The 22,603-nt window shown below is 38.7% G+C and overlaps 1 protein-coding gene across 10 annotated transcripts in view; it reads right to left on the bottom strand.

Annotated features, from left to right (window-relative positions):
* SEMA5A (semaphorin 5A) overlaps window positions 1-22,603 on the bottom strand; it is a 417,613-nt gene that overhangs the window by 71,593 nt on the left and 323,417 nt on the right. For all 10 annotated transcript variants that reach the window (XM_054193340.1, XM_054193343.1, XM_054193348.1 and 7 more), the window contains 3 exons: window positions 21,804-21,985; window positions 19,531-19,674; window positions 11,393-11,540 (listed from right to left, as the gene is read on the bottom strand). In XM_054193340.1, the coding sequence (XP_054049315.1) occupies window positions 11,393-11,540; window positions 19,531-19,674; window positions 21,804-21,985 (474 nt within the window). The remainder of the gene's footprint in view (window positions 1-11,392; window positions 11,541-19,530; window positions 19,675-21,803; window positions 21,986-22,603) is intronic.

The following is a 22,603-nucleotide window of genomic DNA, read 5'->3' on the forward strand; positions in this document are numbered from 1 at the left end:
CATGCATCCTAGAGGGAATCAACAGGGTTTCATCAATTTGTACCAGCTGAGGACCTCACCAACTCCTCTTAACTTTAAATGCGAGTAAATTGCTAACAGAGTCAGCATGTCAACTCTACCTTTTTTTTTTCCACTTTTCCTTCTGGAGATTGATTCAAAGCCCAAAGAGATCAAAGCGTGTCTGCCCTTCCTCTGAATCAGATATCTGAAAAATAATGGTATAGTCTACAGCTGCTTCTCTCCACCTAGAGCCTGACAAAGTAAAGGCAGAACTGCATTTTGGGGCTGACCTATTTCTGGACCACTCTCAGTCTGCATAGGGGCTTCACCAATTTCAAATGCAAGATAGATAAATCAACTCCTTTATCTTCACAGAGCAGTAAATGCTTCACTGATCTCACAGTAGAAAATGTTCTAAGTAAAAAAGTTGGAGATTTTCATAACGTAAACTGAAAGGCCTACTTTTATGACTTCAAATTCATTCACCTTTCTGATGTTTCAGATGATGTAACAAGTATTGTTGGATGAGAAAAACTCTGTTCTGGAATCTGCAGGATTAACAATTTTACTTTCAGCTGCACTTCTTTGTCAGAAAAGAAATATGCTATGTGACGATGCTTTCAACTACCCTAAGGTGTCCTGATAGGGGGGACTGTGAAACTACATCCTGCCCTTCAAGCTGCAAGGCCAAATCACTGTGTATGCTGGTAAATGAGCTCAGTGTTTGCATGATTTTATATTCCCAGACATGAAGAATACAATCCCACCTACTGGAGTATTCAGACCTAAATATTATTACTTCAGAATGCTGCAATAGACTGAGTCACAACATCCTGAAGATACAAAATAAGTTATAAATAAACAGAATGAAAATGCATGTTTGCCTTTTTTAAGGCTTGGGAACATGTTTGTTCAAGATGAATGTCAGAGGCTTTGAATAACTTAATGTCTTTTATTTGGTAGCTGTAGTATTACTGCAGAAGTCTTCTAGGCCAACAATTGAATGTGGAAAGGATGTCAGAATCAACCCAGGAGGAAAAAACAGGTAGTTTTAATAACTCCATCAATAAATATTCCAAAATTTCTTTTAAATTATGCCCCAATCTGATATAACCTGGGTAAGAATACGGCTGCCCAACATTATTTTCAATTAAAATCAAAATCCTACCACAGCCTAATAAATTAAAAATTAGTATAATGCTCTGAGACTAAGGGAAAACAAAAGCCGGCAGATAAATATCATTAATTTGGATGGAGTTCCATTTAATTGCACTCGGATGGCTAAGGACTGCTGCCAATTAGCTCAGCTAACAAATCAATTTCACACCCTTCAACAGTTGCTGCAGTAGTGAAGCTGTAACAGCAACAGCGCATCTTACTTCCTCAGGATTCATCCATCCCTCAGTTTACTGAGTTTGAAGTGAAGAACACCAAAACAAAACTCTGCTTCCTGTTAACCATCAGGTCTACGTGTGAGCACGCTTCTTGGTATAAAACGTGTAAACACAATTACTGTGTTTGCCTATAGCATTTTAACTACAGGTGGCTAAACCCAAAAGGAACAAAATAAATGAGAGGGACAATTTGTTGTAAACTGATTCAACACCCACAAAGAGGAACACTGGAAATGCCATGCTACATCAGACATGCTGTCCCTGGTTATTGTCAAAGAACAGCACAGAAATAAGTGGAATGCCCAAAGCACAGCTCTCAATCTGTTTGTTAATATTCAGAAAAAAGATTTAAAAACTTAAAATGTGATTTACTATGCTACCTAAAACGTAAAATGTTTTGTCTATTATAATTCCAGTTCATCCTGATATCCTGCACAATTTTAGTTGTGTAGGTTTTTTGATTCTTCAGATTTAAGCCTCAACAATCTCTTGCAGAAAGTTACATCATTTAACAATGGCCTAGACAGAAATTATTTCCCTTAATTGGCTTCATATTTCCTTAAAATTCAGTATATTACGATACAGAGTGCACAGAAATACCACTGTTCCCTCTCTAAACCTATCATTAATTTATACATTAGTGCTTCATAAACTAGAACCCTGCCTACTCTGATTTAAACCTCAGGGGAGGTTTAGATCAGATATTAGGAAGAATTACTTTCCTGAAAGAGTGGTCAGGCACTGGAACAGCCTGCCCAGGGAGGTGGTTGAGTCACCATCCCTAGAGGTATTTAAGAAACGTCTAGATGTGGCACTTCAGGGCATGCTCTACTGGCAGAGATTGTAGGGGTTTTTGTGTGTGTGTATGGTTGGACTTGATGATCTCAAAGGTCCTTTCCAACCATGAAGATTCTATGATTCTATGATCGGAATCCCAATCTTTGGTCTTTCTCTGGGACATTTTCCAGGGTTCAGCTCACTTCCACCACGTGCAATATCCTTTAAAAACAGTAAGTGTGGCTACAGAACAATTTTATGTAACAGCTCTGTCATGTTTCTGAGGTCATTTTCAATACCATGCTTCATGGCATACCCTTTTTTCCCATTTTGATTGCAATTGCACAACGACTGAAGGTTGTTACTGAACTGCCTACAATACAATTAAGGTTTTTGCATACTTACAAAGCCCTATCTTTGTAACAGATGAGACCTTGAAAATTTGTAGATGAAATCATAATGAACTTCCATGACTTCAGTCATTGATCCAATGGTGTCAGATAAATTCAGGTTCAAATTAAGATCAGCTTTGAAGATAACAGCAGTGGTGGAAAAATCACATTACTTGCCATATGTGAAACAAAAAGTGTGATTTCAACTAGCTTCAGTCCAGACTGTTACACCCCTTCTGAAATTAGTTTATATGAATTCCTAAACTATTTTTTTGTCTCTAGTGGAAATACCTTGCTGAAACATCCTAAATGCTAAAACTGAATCTACATTTTTCACTGCTGCACTACTTTTCTGGCTTATAGCTAGTATCATAAACAACTCACGCACTATGGTCATTCTTATGTCTTGTTCCTTACTGTGCTTCAAGGTGAGAGCAGGAGTTTCTGTTAATTTTATGTTAAGTTCATGACTTTGCAATTATGATACAACTCATTTCACTTCTATTACTTCAGCCCTCAAAGACATCTAGTGCCTCCTATATGAAATGCAAATCAACCTTTGTAGTGATGATGCCACACAACTTCAGGTCACCAGCAAATGTGATACAAATTTGTCTACCAAAATTACTAAGAGCCCTAACAAATTAGAGCTGTCTAAAGCCATTCCTTTAGGAAATCTAGAGTAACGTCCCAATAATTTGATGTTTCCCCTTCCAGGGCAACCCGTTGGTATGTCCAGTTAGCTTTATCCATCTTTTAACTCCTACACCTTCTTGCTAGTATATCTCTTTAACGATGACCCTTTTTTGTAACACTGTATCACAAATTTAATACCGTATACTTTGAAGCTGCTCCACTTTGATTGCCAGAAACCGCCGTTACCTTCTTGAAGAACAACACTGGAAAGGTATGAAGTGGTCTATATTGGTAATATCTTAAGGAATTGCACTGCACTTTCCATTTACATCTGAATTATTTTTTACCCTGAAGTTGTTCAGCATTTTGAAAATCAGAGATCAGGTGAAACAGCCCATCAAGCAATAGGACAAGAGGAAATGGCCTCAAGTTGCGCCAGGGGAGGTTGAGGCTGGATATTCAGAAATATTTTTACACTGAAAGGGTTATTAAGCATTGGAACAGGCTGCCCAGGGAAGTGGTTGGGGCACCATCCCTGGAGGTATTTAAAAGAGAGGTAGACATAGTGCTTAGAGATACGGTTTAGTGATGGCTTTTGTCAGTTAGGCTGATGGTCGGACTAGATGATCTGAAATGTCCTTTCCAACCTAGGCGATTGTACGATTCTGTGATCTCTACCTGCATCACTTTTTTCTTTTCCTTGAATTTGGATATGAGGCTTGCTATCTTTTTTTTTTTTTTTCCTTCCTAAAAACCAAACCAAACCAAACACAAATATTATATACAGCTCCAGAACTCCAGGACAGAGTTGGAACTCCAGGAAGAACTACTTTGTTCTTCCTTCTTCCTTGCCAATTAGTGGTCCATATAAGTCTATTACATTTACCATTTATAAATCGTTTATAAAGCCTGAGTTTTAGTCAGGTCCTTTCAGGGTTCAAGAAAGATTATTTTGCATATGCAAAATTGTTTACATAGTTTTTATCTTATTCCTTACCTTCTTTTTGGCACCTAAGACTGGCTGCAACTGAAGATGGGACCCTTACTAGGCTAAGCCAGGACTCTGAGACAGTATAGAAAATACTAGATGGGCTGCTAGATGACTATCTGGTGTATTTTACTCCCACGATTGCTAGATGGAGGATAGGAATAAACTTCCTCCCAGAAGAGATTGGTAGAAACACTGGATGTTACATCTGTTGTTCTTTTTTGGGCTTAAATTCCCCCAAAATACATTTCAATTGCCTCAAAATTACCCATTCCCTGAGTCTGCTGACATCTCTCTGTAATTTTTTTATAGTTCTCCCTTTTTACGTCAGTTCTGATTTCATGGAAATGCTACCGATGTATCAAATAAAGTTACACTACACATACTAAATAAGTAGATCCATAAGCACTGGAACTAATGAAGCCTGGTTTCCTATAGGTTTCTATTCCAAGTCTTTTAAATTTTTCCTTCTGTCATTTCCCCTTCCCATATTTCCTGCCAGAACTAAGCAGTCCTACTGCTAAAAATTAAAAGACACACAGTGGCTAGTCACAAGCCACATGTGTGCTAACATGTACACTTATTGGCCAGCACCTGATGCCGCTTGGATCAAATAGGGGACTCAGCTGCAACTTTCCCTCTCTCAAGGTGGGAACTAATTTAGGTTTTTGTTCCCTATTGGGCCACTCTTTCTCATGCAACTTGTTGCAATTCCATGTTGTCATCCAAGACTGCCTTCCAATCAAACACAGTTGTAATGGGGGCGTGGGTTCCTTGTTTATGGGCAGAAGGGTAAGAATACCTGACAGACTACAATATAATCCTGTAAACCATATTACTTGATGAAACTAAGCTAAAACCACGCCACCTACTTCTTCTTTTGATTTGTAGTATACAATGACAAAGTCACGGGTTACTTTCCGGAGATAACTGAATGTTCTAGGCTCACAGCAATGAAAAAATCTCAGGCTGGATGAAGCACGAGTCCCCAGGAAATATCCTCCAGCTTCAGTATCACTCATTACTTCATTCTAAAATTACTGCAGCGCAAAACCTCAGCACCCAACATCCTTTCTTCCTAAATATCTTTCTCCTTTGTCATTCATATTCAAAAAACAGACGAGTCAAAGGCAAGTAAAAAATCATCTCGTAATGTTGAGCCCTTGAGCCCAACGCTGTGGCTGACAGGTGCAGAACGAAGGAGGTTTCAGAAACTTCTGCTTTCTGTGGTTATCAGATACAGTAATGATCATAATTCAAACACAGAGCCTCACATAGCCAGGGGTAAGGTAGTACATCTAAGTAACAATAACAAAGACTACATCTGCAGCATGGGAGCTGCTGAAAACTGCAATAAATAACAATAGCAGTGATAGGACACACTCCGGTGAACCTGGTGTTTTAGAAAACCGTGTGGCAAATTCTGAACGTAGCAAATTGGGTCTCCTCTCTCTGATCAGTGCAACTCCCTAAGTGGATGAAGGCACTTGGCTGTCACCTGACCTTAAGGGACACGTTGGCTGTTCCCTACATACAAAGTTCTGAGAAAGCTTGTGCACAGTTACAGTAAAATTGATTTCCTATGTTTTTTAAAATAAGATTTAGACTTCTGAATCAGGACACATCATTGGTATCACAGGTACACATACATCCAAGGCAAAGCTCTTGAATGTGAGAATGCTCACTATGGAGAACCCTTCTAACTAGATTTGAAAAATATTTCAAATCAACTGGCATCGGTCCACAAAAGAAGTTAGCGTACACGACTTAGAAGTCTCTGAAAGAGCTTGCTACAGGAACCTCAGCACAGGACTGCAGTCAGTGTCTACTGTCACAGGTTGAACTGAATTGCTTGAAGTGGAGCAGTGACAGTTTTCCAGCAGCTGAAGATTTGTTTCTCAGCTTTAAGGTTTTTTTAAAATTGCATGCTTCTCAAAAAACGGATGCTTCACACTGCCCTGTTTCAAGCAAGAAAGCAAGCAACTTGCAGTTTAGCCTCTATTTTGTAATTAATTAAATTGGACAGCAAAATCATCACTGGATGTGCCACTAAAGACTACCTTAAACACCTCACATTTGTATATATATGCACATCAGTTCAACCAGTTTATACTTCACATTTACCTTGATCATGCATGCCAAGTTGATAATTCACTTTACTGACAAAGTTGAGCACCACACGTACCATTAATTGTGTTAGCATTTTCTGAAACTATTTCTTGTGATCTTGATTTTTTTTTTGTTTTACCCTCTTTAATTACTTGGCATTGCTTACAATTGCAATAGCGTATGCAGCATCAAAAGAAGACAGGCTCGACTTTGCTAAACTTTTAAAACATACAAAAACCAGCTACTACTCAAGAGTTTACATTATAGACAGAAAAAAAGGATTGGAAAAGGAAACAAGCATGAAGTAGGCAAATGTCATATGAAAACTACAATTTTTTGTACCTCATGCTTGTGAGAAAATGCTTTCTGGTTTTGCAGTAGATGATGTATTATTTTATTTTTCTTTAAGTCAAAGAAGTCAAATGGAAACTTTAAAAAGAACCATAAAAAAGCATAATAACAATCTTCTTTTCTGGTCCTTTTTCTCTAGACTATGCATTTGGAATTTGTTTTGTGAGATGGCAAGTATTTTAAAGGTAGTCTCTGTCCTCTCTGATGGACAAAGTACTTCTGAAAACCTTCCACCTTCAAATTCCCTTTAAAAACTTAATGAAAGCAAACATATCTGACATTTGTTTTTCCAAGACATTTCTTTTTTCATCTTGTGTAATAACAGAAACTTTATCAAACAGATAGCTTTTCTTCACAAAGTTTTGTGTTCGGCACACTTCTGGAACATTGAAATAATAATAATAATAAAAGATGAATGTGACACCAGCAACTATTTCTAAGAAACATACAAAATTCCTCCTTTTTTTTATTCCACAGCAAAACCCAAGATGCTTTGTTTTGGCATATGGAAAGTATAGCCACTTTACCCATCTCCCATTACAAGAACTAAAATTAATGCATATGTTAGCATGACTGAAATGAGAACATAGACAAATATACCTAAAGTATGTCACCCAACTCGAGCCCCAAACTAGATTTCTTATTCTAGCAATAATTCTTAAAAAAAGTTATTTTTTATTACTGGCCTGAGGCAAATTCAGCTGAGATTATGCTTCTCAGGGGAAAAGAAGCATTTTCTGAAGCAAATGTACGACTTATCTGAGTACGCTGTAAAATCTGAAGATATGTGTCCTCCGAGTCATATTAGCACAGTCCACAGAATTCCACAGTTCCTTCTCTAGCAAGTGTGTCACCTGAACACATGAGAGTAACACCTGTTTTGTGATCCGCTTAAGCTTTCCATTACTAGATTTTAGCTGCTCTTAAATTTGGCTGTGATGGCCCTATCTCTTATTAGACAATTTCAAGCATTCTTTACTAACTTTGATTAACGTAAGACCCTGACAGGTCTTATGGCTCCAGATTTTCATTTCAAACTTCATCTTTTTGACCTTTAGGAGTCTCTCTGGTCTAATTCTCCTATATCATATCTATCTATGGTTTTCTATATTCAGTGTAAATGCTTTCAGTCCCAAGTCTCTGGCCATCTATTTTCATGTATTGAGTGCACTTCACACATCTTTAAAATATCATCGTGTTTTTCCCTCTTTGGAATACTTATATGCCTCAAAAGATTTATTATTTTTATCATTATTATTTTATATGATGCTAAGTTTGCAATAATTGTGGGGAACTCTCTACTGAGTCCTGATAAAAAAAATATTCAACTGTCTTTGTTGATTTCTGTTGTAAAACAGATAAAGCCAAGGAACCAGCTGATGAGAAACATGCAAAAAGCAAAACAGGCAGTAACCGCTCGCTGTGATACTACAGACTAAGAGCAATACAACCAAACTAAAAGGAATGAGAAATGCTCAGTAAAAATGTTGTGATACGAATCATTAGATGGACACAGACAACAGCCATGTATACTGTAAAAGCTGCAAAATGAGAACAGCTAAATAGATTAGGATCGGCTATACTGCAGTCTCACAGCCTGGCTGCAGACTGGAAAACAGAAGAGATCGCTTCTCCTGCAACATAAAATCTGGTCCTCTGATACTGCTGGCAATCAAGCTGTTAGACTTCCTTTCTTAAGCCTTATAAAAACAGTTCTTGTTTTTATCCCCTGAGCCCCCACTGAAAAATGGTTCTAAAAACAAAGAATCGGCATAGTTGAAAGGGGTCCCAAGACAGCATTTAGTCCACCCTACACCTCTGTTGTGTCAAAAATGTCTTTTTAAGATGAAATTAAGCCTAACATAGTTATTATCTTCTTAAATGATATGTTCCCCAGTCCTCAACTACATATTTTTCTTTCCCACTTTTTACAAACACAAATCTTGACTTTACATACCACAGACTCTGAACTCTACAGCTGCAGAAGACCTATGGTAACTCATGCCATTCAAACATTGTGAAAGTTTCCCAGATTTCATCCTCACTGAAGGTAAATAAGAAACCCGGAGAGTCTCCTTTTAGATTAAAGCTATCATCTAATGGTTGAAAGAGAGAACTGGGCATTTTAAATCCTTGAGTCTATTCTTAGCTATGCCTTTAATTCATTTGGTGAAAGCTTGGCTCAGAACATCCTTTACTCCAGATCTGATATCCAGTAGAAAGGGTAGATTACTACCACTTTAATTGCAACTTTTCTCAAGATTATTTAGCTTTCAACTAAAACCAAATTAAATTCAGTAAATATCTTTCACTACGAGTAAGGATGAGAAATTCGTAGTATTAAGGCACAATATTTTCTCCTTTATTCGCTATGGTAAAAATCCATAGTTCTAATTGTTTTGAACAATACATACTGACAACAATAAAAACAAAAATTTGGTTGAAGCAGAAGAACCTCTGACGAATAAACAAATTTTCATATTCCCTCTCCCCATTCATTAGGATTTTATGAATATAAACATCTGATCCATTCAACAATTACAAGAAGGCATAAAAATATTTCAGATTGCTCTTTCCTACATTAATGAAACAAACTCCTAGAAGAAATAAAGTACTTTCTTCTCCAGGTACACTTATTGACAAGGTCCTACTATGGCTGCAAAACTTTTTACACAAGACAGGTAACTTCCAGGTTCATATTCACTGAAACTTAAACAGAACACAGACTTTATACCCGAGTCCTTTGTCTTGCAAGAACACCAGGGTTTATAGAGGATTTCTACCTTAGGTTGGTTTCCATTGGTGCCTAAATATTAGCAAGACAACTATGTACTCCAAAGCTTAAGCGGTTTTTTGAAACCATCAAAGCAATAATTTTCTAATTAATAAACCCCCCCCCCAAATTTTCCATAGCTGAACTGGTAACTGTTTTCTGTTTTGCGACACAGTAGAGACAACGTGCTAAGACTGGTAATAAATTACAAATCCCAGGAACATTAATCTCAAATCTGTTATAATTAAGAAATTTTTATACTAAAGGTTTTTCGACTTTCCTCATGGAGCTTCCTGAGAAAATTAGAGCTACGTATTTTTCATTTTAGACCATGGAAAGTTTCTGTGCAAAACAAAACGCTGCTTTCTTTCACAAACATTAGTATGGGATAAACAGGGATGACTGAGACAGAAAACCTGTAGACTGTGCTCTTTTCTATGCTAGTCAGGAAGGTTTAGCAACAGCTGTAGACCATAGGTCTGCTTTTATGTGTACATTAGGGGGAGACAAATATTTTGGAAAACTTTGTACAATTCTAAGTTATTATGTTACTTCTTAAAGTTCAACTGAAAGACAGGAACAAACCTGTTGGATGTTTTCAATCTGCTGAAAATGCAATTTCACTACCAGGATAAATGTTAAAAAGAGAACACAAAACCTTAAAATTAGAAAAAGGCAATAAATGGTTCTTTCTTTAGTATTGAATTACTGCCAGTCTAACAAATAGACCACAGATGATGACAAACCTCAGAATTAAACTTACTCTCTGAAATGAAGGCATGTAAAAATCGGTTTAATATATGAAAAAAATGTATTTTTCTTCTACCTCTTTAATATTCTGGAAGAAAATTGAGTACATGTTTCTTAGCGTGCAACATTAGGCCTGGCCATTAAGCACAACATGGCTAAAACTGCTCTCATTTTTCTTTTGAGCTGTGCTCACTCTTTGTCACTGGGGAGATTAACACCATCATCTGTCATTCACCAGCAGAATCCATCTTTTGCAGTTTTGGCCACTTCAAATTTTCGCCCAGGTTATACTTTCTACATAATACCCCCTTCAGTGACAAATCCACCACTAGAATTCAAATTATCATGAAACAGCACCCCAAGGTTCATCTTCTGATATTCATCTACACTTGCTAAGACTGCTTCAGGTTTTCATTGTCCTGCAATAATATCCTTCCCTTTGGCTTTGACGGTGTTATCCATTCAGGAATACTCCAAGGTTATCTTCCCAGTGCACTGCAGTGAACATGGCACCCTGCTCTCTACACATCTCTGCTACGTTTCTCTCCGTCACCCAGATACTACTATGCATCATCTCATTCACCTTCAAGAAAAGCAATGTCCCATTTTGATGGGACTACCTATATTTGTTCAGATATAAGAAAAAGCCCATCTATGCTTTCCCATATGTTTCTCTTCATAAATTGCGCATCCATAAAGCACTTCTACTCATTCAAAATCGTCCCACTGTAGCTTTAAAGTCTGACAGCCGCGAGGCTGCTGCCGTGCTAAGATCACTATCGCTACTCAAGCTTACTTCCCGGTGGTTCCATGTATTCACTTACTGGCTTCTTATGTATTTAGATTTTAAACGTTATCTTTTTCTGTGCTGTACAGGACCCGATACACTGGAGTCCTGGGCTCATAGCAAGAGTTCCTATGTGCTCTGGCGATAAAAATAAAAAGCCCCATAAATCTGCCAAGGACGCATCCACATCTGCACCAACCTTGCCTCAGGAAGCTCATATTCTAGATGATATCATGAAAAAGCTGAATTATATACATTTCTTACTGATAAACTGTGTGAATTTCAGCACACACGATCAAAACAGAGACACACGCACTCTGCTGACTCATGTTAGGGGTAGAGCATACACACATACACAGATGCCCTATGGACATAGCGACATCCATAGCATATGGCCACAGGTATTTGTTGAAGGGGAAGCTGAGAATTACTTACCACGCTGCAGCCAGGACAGTCAGGACCATTTTCACATGTCCTACGCCGCGCCTGGATCCCTCCTCCGCACTGAGCAGTGCAGCGCTCCCATGGACCCCAGCCAGTCCAAAACACATGAGGGGGGCACAACAAATGCTCATTGCAGTACCTGTGAGAAGAGGCAAACAAGGAGGCAAAAAATCTATTTAGTACCAAGAAAACACCTTCCCTAAACGTCCCTCATTTGCGATATTCAGATAGATGTTTGTACAGGGAAATATATTATACAAAAGGCCCCCCTCTATTCACAAAGCACTGAACTAACAATTGTCACACTGCACAGAGCGTTTAAACATTTGAGTGGTTTTTTTAGGCCGTAATTGCGTGGGTGAAGCATTTGTTTGCTTTATTCAGTGCCTTTACACAATCCATGCAATACAACCATGCTATTGTACTGCGAGCACGTAAGCAAGGTTGACAACTGCTTTATTAAAAACAGTTGTGGCTATACATCTAGGGCAGAAGTGAGTCAACCAAACGGAAGGCAACCATTTATGCAGGCAGCCTTTTATCAGTCTCCAGCTAAGCATCGATTAGGATGCCTCTCTCTCCTCTTCAGAGAGCTAAACTCGTTTTTTGCTTTCCACAGTGTCTCCACTTTTATGGGTAAAATAAAAGCAAACCCATTGATTCTAGGCATAAAGAACTCTACTGTTTTCATAATGTTATTATTTTCTCTTTTAAAGAGTGTTTTTAGCTATTATAATCTTCGAAGGATTTCCCAGTGGGCTGCAAACTGGTTCAGAAGCCTACTAGGTTCTTGAGGAAAACAGGAATATTTTACTTCTGAGCTGTCATTATTGTAACAAGACATTCAGGTATGCGGGAGGGTCCGAACTTCTAGTGAGTTTTTTCATTTTTTTTGTAAAAGAACTTAAGATTCCTGATCTTTTGAGCATGCCATCTAGTAACTCTAGCTGTAGCAGATGCTGTTTAATAAGGACCCTCTACACAGGTCTAAAGGATTTGGGCCACCAGCAAGTGTGACTGGGGGTCTTAAAGAGAACAAGTGCTTATTTCATATAAAGCAAAGCCACGACATATCCAGAAAACAGATGAACCTGAAGGAGTGCTCTAATATCTTATGGATGTGGCTGGGTGGCTCTTGTTCCAACTACTGACTGTCCTGAACTAATCAATCTATTACAATATTTCCACATATTTTACACCAGCCATCCAAAATCCACTGTCTTCTTGACCTTCTAATAAGCTTCCATCATTTTGCACTCTCCTGCTATGAAAACTGACTCTAATACTTCAGTAATTGACTTTCTACAAAAAGAGAAATGACAGTATAAACTGTTGTAATTTTCAACAAGAAAAACCATAACCATATTTTTTTTCCAGAAAGCCCCAAGATCCTTAAGCTCTGATTATTCATTACCAAGAAATTTGCATGTTCAGAATTTTGTGGGGGAAAAAATGTTTGTGTATGTTACATACAACAGTAGGTGTATCACATGTGCTGGAGCCCACGATTCAGAATTTGTCCCTAACTATGAGCAATTCCATCAACATTACAAGGTTGGGAGTGGAGTAAATATGGGAGTGACATTTAGTTTTGTGTTTCTGTGTAGTTAAGGAAAGTATTAACAGCTTGTATTGACCTCATCTGCCGTTTACCAGTAAACAGAGGGAAAAAATACCCCAAACCCTCAATACTTATGAACCCGCATTTCAGAATTCTTCAGTACGTGATTTGGGTAAATGTTTTCCAACAGTAGTTTATACATAAACTACCTTTTTTTCCTCCTGCATGTTCAATATTTGCAATTCACAGTTCACGTTATGCTATCACTAAAGATGCAGAGGGAAGTTCTGCGCCTGCGTATTCTTCCCCCGAAACTCCAACAGCTGCACGCATTCTTTGTCACATGCAGCCATTTATGTGAATGTTTGTAATAGTTTGTCTCTGTGATCATTTATTGCGAACATGTACCCAATGAAACATAGATGCAACATCACCATTTATTTAGTCAAATGAGTACATTTTTGGCATAATTTCATTAATTCTTAATGGAAATGTGCTAAGATGATTTGGGACACACACATAGGATAAAGCAAGTCTGCCGTGAAGTTGACAATTACCGACATTCAGCCATGCAGAAAGTAAGACTGAGGGTGGGATTCATCTCACCTTAAAATATAGGCATGTACAGTATAGCTGTCTATAAATGAAGTACTCCTCTAAACTTGAGCAACAGCTCATGGAAAAAAACAGCCCTTTTAAAAACATGATTTATGTCACCATAAAGCAAATATCTAATGTAGGTTATACAAATACAGCTCTCAATACACTGATTTCTCTCCATTGACTATAAAGGCTGCGTGGGAGACAGATATCTAAGCTACCGTTACAGCCAATGGAAAATTTTGTCAATACAATCTATGGAGGCTAGAATAACTAATTTGACCAAACAGGAATATACAGTAGAAGGAGACAAATCACTCTGTTCTCCACAGCCTTTATTGACTGAATTTCTACAGACCTTAGTGGAAGTTCAGACACCTGACACACACAAGCACATTCGGGGACACCTGAAGTTAGGTGTGACAAAGCTCACTTAGATGAGACTCATGACACTATACAGTGCCTCTTTTAGTGTCAATGTGCCCTATCACCTGCTCGCTCACTTAAGCACAAGACAGAAAAGAAACCTAACAACTGACTCACTAAGCACTTCAAAGGCTGGCAAATTCTGTTAATCTATTAACTATTTAAAGATGCAGTCGAAACTACAAGATGGAACTGAAAAAAGTCCTAAAACGACTACGCAAGCGACTTAACTTCAATTTAGGAAAAATCTTTTTCAAAAAGTCAACAACAAAAATGAGTGTCAATCTTCCCTTTTCTTCAGGAAAAGGAAAAAAAGAAGCACCAACAAAACACCACAGCACACAAGTAGAATCTTATTTTCATTTCAGCCAGCCAGCCTCCGAAAACATCAGGTATGTTTTCACAGCTAGAGACATCCCTGCAATTGATCTTTGAGAGCTGTGCTACAGCATGGGGCTTTGAGCCAAGTTTCATTATATCTCTTCTTGGCTGCATTTCAAGTCACTCAATAACCCTTTTTCCCTTTTGCTCTTTCTTCCCCTCTTAATTTTGTTCTCAGGACCCACGGGGCTAACATTTTACAGTAATTCAACAAAACATGCAACGCAAGAAACTTGAATCTGTGAAACCACTGCCCTCTCCCCTAATCTAACTGCAATGAGGTCAGAAGGGAAAACAGCCTAGAGAAATGTGGATTTTGTACAGTGACCCTTCCTGTTTCCCCTTGCTGTGAATCCAAGTTCAAATGCCCTAATAAAGCAACTGTCATACTGGGGGAAGGGAGAACATCCTCTGTCCAGTTGTGTCCACAACCACTAGTTCCTACAGTAATTTTTTAAATTATTACTCCAGGCAATTCCGGTACAACTGGAATTACTATTCTTGTTCCTATCAAGATCTCATCCTTTAGTAAAACATCAATTTATTTCAGTGTTGCCATGCAGCACCAAGTACCACAGGCTAACTGCATGACAGTTACAAACGTGTCTCTTTTATTGCACGGAGAGATATTATTTAAATTCAATACATAGTTCTTAATTTTGAACTATATTATAATAGCATGTATTTAAGAAAAACAAACTAACCTTCATCACTGTCGGCTCATTCCTATGCAATATACTGTTATGCGGTGGGTACTCATGATTACCAGCTGGTGACTTAGTGGGAAGCACAGACTATACTGAGGTTGATGGGAATGCTGGACTCCTTTAATTGAAGGCAGACACATGACGCACACACATGCCTTACTGGATTGAGATTGCTGAATTGACAGAAACCCTGACCCAGGAGACTGGGGAAGGTGGCGGGGGCCGGGACATGTGCTCCCAGGGGCTTCTGTGGGAGAAGAGGAGGGAGCGGAGAACGCGAGGAGCACAGGAACAAACACTTTGGGCAGGCAGGGCGGTCATGGGAGTGCAAAGAAGCCCAAAGTCTCGTGGTGTTTGATCTGCACTGATGAAGGGGACCGGGCTTGTTCGCACTGCTGGGAAACAAGCAGTCCTACACACAGCAGGCACTTGACTCTCAGCTGTTCCTCCTTCTCATGGAAACAAGTCCAAAAGGTCTGAATATCTGCTGAGGACTGTGTAGAAAAAAAAGGTGACAATATGTACTGCATCTAATCTTATAATACACCCAGAAATTTCCAGGGCTTTCAAATGCTTACTCCTCATCTGCAGCCAATTTATTTTCCTACTTCTGATTTGCCATGCTTTTTTAATTTTTTTCCTATGTAATAAAAGATAATCACACTCACTAAAAAGAAGGGATTCTCATTCTAACATCCCTCATTCTGTGATTTCTGCACAGATAAGAGGGAGATCAATGGACTTAATGAGTCCCTATCTACAGTATCTTCCACAGAAAGGAGAGGACAAACATTTTCAGCCAATGAAAAAGTCAAGACACAATACTGTACACTCTGTGAACTAAAACCTAGAGTTTTCCAGCAGCTTCAGTGAATATTTCTCATACAGAAGAAACCAGAATTTGTTAAGCCCCTAAGGAATTAATCAGGATGTCTTCCATCTGGAGTCTTAACTACAAAATTATTTTATCTGATTAGCGTATTTTGTTAAAATACTATTTTTACTTCCTCTCCATATTCTGTCTAAATGCACATCAGCTGCACTTTTGACCTATTTCTACAAGGCAAATTGGCTTTGTAATACGAGTCTTTGCTGCTATCTCTCAACTGTTTTCTAGCCCCCATACCCCTTCAGCAGCGGCTTAACTTATCTGCAACACTTAAAATTGGTAAATATTGCCATTGATTTCAAGGGAATGACCAGCAAGCACAGAGCTGTCTGATACATTAGCCATGATAGGATCATGGCTTTCATGAGGTAAAACAAACATAGCCTAGGCAAACATTTAGCCCTTAACGCATGAACAAATACTCTCAAACTGAATATCCATTCACATCTGCAGGTGAATTATTTACCTCAGCTATACGCTGCCTTTTCTGTGTTTGCTTTCTATGGAGTTACGTACTGGACTTTTACTGAAATCACTGTTTGTTGAAAAACTGTTTCAAAGTTTGGCACAACGTTGGCTGTGGAAACTGAATCCTGTGTTTATGACGCTGTACGTGTGAAGGTGACGTGAATATGCACTTTTGTAAAGACAAATGCACCCAATGTGTAAAGCAACTAATTCTAATTTTTACTAAGACTACACACATATTAATTTTACATATGAGCTGGGCCATTAAGAAAGTAAAACATTAGGCTATTTATAAACATTGATTAATTCAAATGAGAAAATCCCAGAAGCTGCTTATTGGTACTGTGGATACAAAACCAAGGTAAACATTTCTTAGGAGTTCCTGTATGTGGAATATTTGCTCAGCCTGCCAAAATGTACTGGGGCCAGTTCTCAAAGGAACTGTTTCCATTTGGTGCAGGTATCTCCGGTGTTCCTGGAGTGAAGCAGTGAATTAGGACTACTGCAAGTACTGGTGCTCCATTGCCCACATAGCTCAAAACTCTCTACAAGCTGTCAGAGCCCTGAGGACACTCATAAAGCCCTAATGGCTCCAAACAGCCTCACTCTACCCACACCCATGGGCCCAGGAGCTCTATTTAAGCTCTGCCAGGGACCTTCAACCATTGCCTAAGCTGTGCCGAAGGAGAAGTGCTGGACCTTGTTCCTAGGTCACCATGGAGCCCCTTGGCCTAAACCTCAACATGTAGACTGGCTTCTGGCCTTGGCTCTGTTGCTGAATACCTGCCCACTGACCACTTAACCTGATCCTAATCTTGGCCTGTGGGTTGGCTTCCCAGCTGGACCTCAGACCTGCCTCATCACCATGATATCATCTATTATCTAGACTCTTGGTTGGATCTGGCCACAACCTCCAGGCTTGCCCTGCTTCCCTGATGGGGGTGGTGGGATCGGCTGGCCCTGGTGAATCTCCCAGGACTCTCTGCTTTTTACTGATCTGAAAAGATTTAATCAAGTATTTGGCCTGACACTGACAAAAATCCTGGCAAATAACTGATGCCTCATTCCTCTATCTGCTTTAGAAATGATATGACAAAACTTCCTAACATACCACACCTTCTGGAAATAATTTTTAAAAGTACTTTTAAAAAAACCCCAAATTGAAAACTATCAGCATACATCACGGATAACAAACAAAACCAGGGTAGAGGCAGGAAGGTCATCTTGTGAGCGTATGAGCAAGCTAGTGAGTGAGAGGAAGGTGCAGGGCCAGTGGGAGTGGAGGGTGCTTCAAGGAGATAGGAAACAGCGACAGACAAACTATGAGAGAAAAAGGCATCCTGCAGTAAACTCACAGGCTTGTACATCCCAGATTGCTGCTGAACTGGACGAAGAGGGAAAGGACAAGTAACCTGCAGGCTACAAAAGCAAAGCAACGTAAGCCTGCTGTTCCACCAGAACTGTTACATACCAAAATGCAATCCTTCGAGGCTGCTATAATTTCAACTCATTTTAAGTATCACTTTCCATTTTGCCGCTGCTTTTTTAGTGCACCCTTTGTTTTAATACTGGACATTTTTATCCTACAATTATGGAAGTATTTCTCATGTTTTTCTGTATTTCCCTGAAACTCCTTATTGGACTTTTATTCCATGTTAAAACTAAGACGAACAATGACTACTAACATTCATAGTCCATCACCAAAAAGTCTATCCAAACTAAACTCTTTTCTTCTATATTCCATCTTACTGTGTCCTGCCCTGGACTGACCTCTCAGTTCAAGAAAATCAATAACTGTTACTCATGCTGGGACAGAGCTATGTAACAGCAGATATAATCTATAGCTGTTGGTGATGGCTTTTTGGTTCGGCAACCTATTTTCAGAAAGCAATTTACAAAATAACAAAATGCCATGAAATGGTAAATATTCATGGCTCTGAAACGGCAAGAAGTGTTCACTTTTTCTGTGATACTGATCCTTTACATTTAGAGTTAGAAAGACCAGGTCCTTCATGATCTGTTAATACATAAATGTGTGATGCAGCTTTCCTTCAATGGAATCTTTTCATCTGAAGAAATCCCAGAGTTGCTGTTTAATTAAATCCCTCACTGAAACCTCATCATAAATGAATCTTGTTTTCATCCAACAGCAATATAGGATACTGAATCATCCATACAGAAACACTGAAGTAAGCTGCAGGTGTGTATGGAGAGGAAACGTATCCACATACATCTCTTGGATGACTACAGTACTCCATCAGTCTTCTGCTATCTAGCTTTTTGGCATGCCTTGGGAAACAACAACATAATGCATCTAAGAGTTGCAGTTTATATGAATATATTCTAGTTTGATTTAAAGAAATATTTAATTCCTGTTAAAATTCCTAACACACAGACTACAAATTAGAGACATTAGGGTGCATGTAAAATGGAATCAGAGCCCTGAACTTTACATTGCAGAGCTAGGGACAAAATATCCAGCCCAGTGCCAAAGCAGTAGATGGTGAAATCAAAATCTGAGCTGACTTGATCTGCTCAGGGGTTAATATATATACAAACCATTTAAACCCCCCCTGAAACCTTACTAAAAGATATTTGAGTTCAAGGTGTATTATATTTATTGAATATAAAACAAAGCCCTTGAAACTTCCTTTCATGTTACATAGATGCTTAATTCATTTAAGACAGAAAAAATGAACTCACAGCATCAGTAACACAGTGCTATGACCTTACTATATTTTGCTCTGAATTCCAGGTCTTGAGGCTGGGCGAGCTACAATTCAAACACACTGCAATCAATTTTCAAGGAGAATCAATTTTCAGGGTCTCAAGGGACAGCAGCACAGTGCTTCAGCACAATTCTCTGGCACTACCAGGAGCTCTCAGCTGGCTCGGGTGGGACGCAGCTAAGTGAAAGATGAAAGAACCGCTGCAGACCCACAGCATTGCTAATGGGAATACTGCTATTGTGCAGCAGTGGAGTTAAAGAGAGAGTGAAGGGAAAGGGAAGAGAAAAACAAGGCAGGTAAAGGAGAAAATGTCCTGTGGAATACAGCTGAACAGAAGAAATTAAAACAGACAGTAGAAAAAAGCTCACCTCTCCTCACGATTCTGTCCCACACAGACGCGTCCTCCGTGTCGAGGGGTTGGATTGCTGCAGGAACGCTGACGAACTTGAAAGCCTATTCCACAAGTGGTACTACAAGGTGACCAAGAAGTCCATGGTGTCCAGCCTCCATTTCTGGTAGAATAAAAAGCTCAGGCTCTGTCATCTGTTATACATAGCGAATGGCTGATTAGGTGTGACTGACAGCAGAGTCTGGCCCATTAATATATCTGTAGAAGTCATTAATACTGCATCGTGTTCCATTTCTTAAAGAATATAGAACTAAAATAAAGGTGCTCTGATCCTTCCATATTCCATGCTTTGCAATCAGCAACTGCTAAAATGACCACATTACACAAGAAGTTAAGTACAAAGATATGACGCTATTTAGTTGCTTTCTGTCACTTTATTCTGGGTAAAATTCATCTGCAAACTTCTGTATCAAAGTTCTGAGGATAACTTTTAATTACACATTGTTCTAATTATTATTTGTGGGTCCTTTTTTTTCAGGGAGATTAAAATGTCAAGTTTTGCTACCTCTTCTGAAAGGAAAGGGATTAAAGGAAAAAGAGTGACAAGCAAGTGTCAAAGTGCATTAATTCGCAATTTCAACAAGATACTCTGACAAGGCACCAATACCTTATTTGCAATGTAACAAAAAAACCGAACAGAATTCACATGCTGTACCCTGCATTTGTGAACTTTTGGAAAGGGCACTCCTGTCCCTTGCCAATACACCCTAGGAAAACATATGCTAGACCAAACATCTCAAAAGGAATTACATACCCTATCCTAAGCAAAAAATTATGCACTTCAAGCAGTTCTCTACCCATTTGATGGCTAGCTTGCAGTTTCTGTATTGGTAGAAGACAAAGAAAAATCAAGAAAAATAAAACTAAACTATAATGAATTCTTGAGGTTTCATCACAAAAGCAAAAGTTAAAACAGTGCATAACTTGATTTTGAAATCACTTTTTTTAACAATGAAAACTAATTAAATCCAGTAATAAAAATGACATACGATTATTCAAGTAATTTATCACAAATATTACCAATTTAAATTTCACTCATCTTGATGTCTTATTATTATAAGGGATATAAGAGTTGATAACACAGAAAAAAGCTTTTGAAAAAAATAATCAGCTATCACTGGTAACACAGACAAAAAAATAGTATCTCTGTTGGTGCAATGTCTTCCCAAGTGGTAAAATGAACAAAATACCTGGATATCCATGAATTCCGTGAATCAATTACTATTCTAGCAGTGTTAACAGAAGTAAGATGTTAAAATAGTAGTGCAATATTGCCAATGGTAGTACGTGAATAGAGTCCCAAATCATGTTCCAAATTGCCTTCTAAACCTGACAGCCAATAACCGTTGTTTGATTGTTCAGTATCTCACAGCATGCTTCTTTTCTACCATTCTCCTGATCTGATGTTACATACTGTATTTTTATGTTTTTAATAATTTCCCTAAAATTGACTTACAGAGCTTGCAGTTATCTTGTGCAGGATAATCAGTTTTATTCACTACCATGATGTGCTTCTGATGTTTGTTTTTTTTAAAAAAGCAGAGACAAAAGCAGAAAGAATCACTGACAATAAGCAGAATGCACCAGTATATAAGTTTCATCTTGCAGTTAAAGTATGTGTAATGTTTTAAACAAACTAATGCAGTTCAGAATATGCAGTGTTCTGAATCTCTTTGAAGCGATCTGCTCTCACTGTTTTTTCTGGGAGCAGTTATGTGCCTGAGGAAGACAAAAGAGCAGCTAAAGAGTGGCATACAGACTGGTAATAGATGTCATGATACAACCAAAAGACATAATGAAAACATTTTTCCCAAGGCAGAATAGGGGAATACAACAGTGACATAAGACTTCCAAAAATGTAAACAGTTGTGACTTCCAGAAAAAAAAAAGAAGTTTTATGACTACAGAACTGCGAAAAAACATCATACTTTGGACATTACCTAACATTGATTTTTTTTCTTTCTGAGCTTTTGTTAAAATTAGCTGAGGACAATATTATTTGGTACACAGCATTTGAAATCACTATTTGCCATCGGGCTCATTCTCTCTCCCACAAAGCCTGAGAGATACTTTCAAACGTCTCATTTGCTGTGGACATTGATGTGAGCTGTTTCATGCACAGAACTGGCTGTGCTCATCATCGCAGATGAGATTTCAAAGGGTAGGTTCTATTCTGATTAAGTTAAAAACGTTTAAACCATAAGCGATGGAACCTGAAATCGTTTTGTGTACCTGGAACAGTTGGCAATCTCCATGGTTGGTCCTTCACACAGCCAGCCTCCACACTGAGGAGCAGGACTGTCACACACACGTGTCCTACAGAGGCAGGAGCCAACACTGGCACCGTCAGTGTGAGTGCAAGGTTTCCACTGCGACCACGTTCCAAAATGCCCATCCACTGTCAGATTCCTCATCTAGAAACAGAGACAACAGAAAGGCTTACCTGAGGCCTGACAGTTCCTTCATACAACCTCTTAATTCTGCAGTACATGGAGGTACGGCCTTCAGTCACCAACAAGAAAAGCTGCCACTGGAGAGGTATACCTTCCAGACAGCAAGCTCCCCTTATAATTTCTGTAGCTGCATAATTCCCACCACCTCCAACCCATCTGGGACACTGGATGCCACCACTGTAGCACTAACAATAATCACAACTAACCGTTACCTTTCGTAACCATGCCTGCCTATAGTGATGCAACAGAAAGTGTAGTTTCACTTTCTCGATTACCTTCTGATGACAGTATTCCCTATTTCCTAAAGTCTACCTGTGATTAGGAACCTGGATACTGGCTGTAAAACAGCATGTGCAAGAATGCTTGTGGAAACCCAAACCTAATTCAAAAGGAAGAGGCAGCAGAGGATAATAGTCCAGGGTAACAAAACTGGATGAATCAACCTCAAATCTCCCTGATGAGTGTCTTTTTTTGACAACAGTTTTTTGAAGCACATGTCATATAGCACCATTTCATAAAAGTGAAATGTGGTTTTAAATACTACTCTCTCTAAACATCAGATGAATTATATCTATAAAT

Source organism: Rissa tridactyla, chromosome 2 (genome assembly GCF_028500815.1).
Source record: "Rissa tridactyla isolate bRisTri1 chromosome 2, bRisTri1.patW.cur.20221130, whole genome shotgun sequence".
Classification (NCBI taxonomy): domain Eukaryota; kingdom Metazoa; phylum Chordata; class Aves; order Charadriiformes; family Laridae; genus Rissa; species Rissa tridactyla.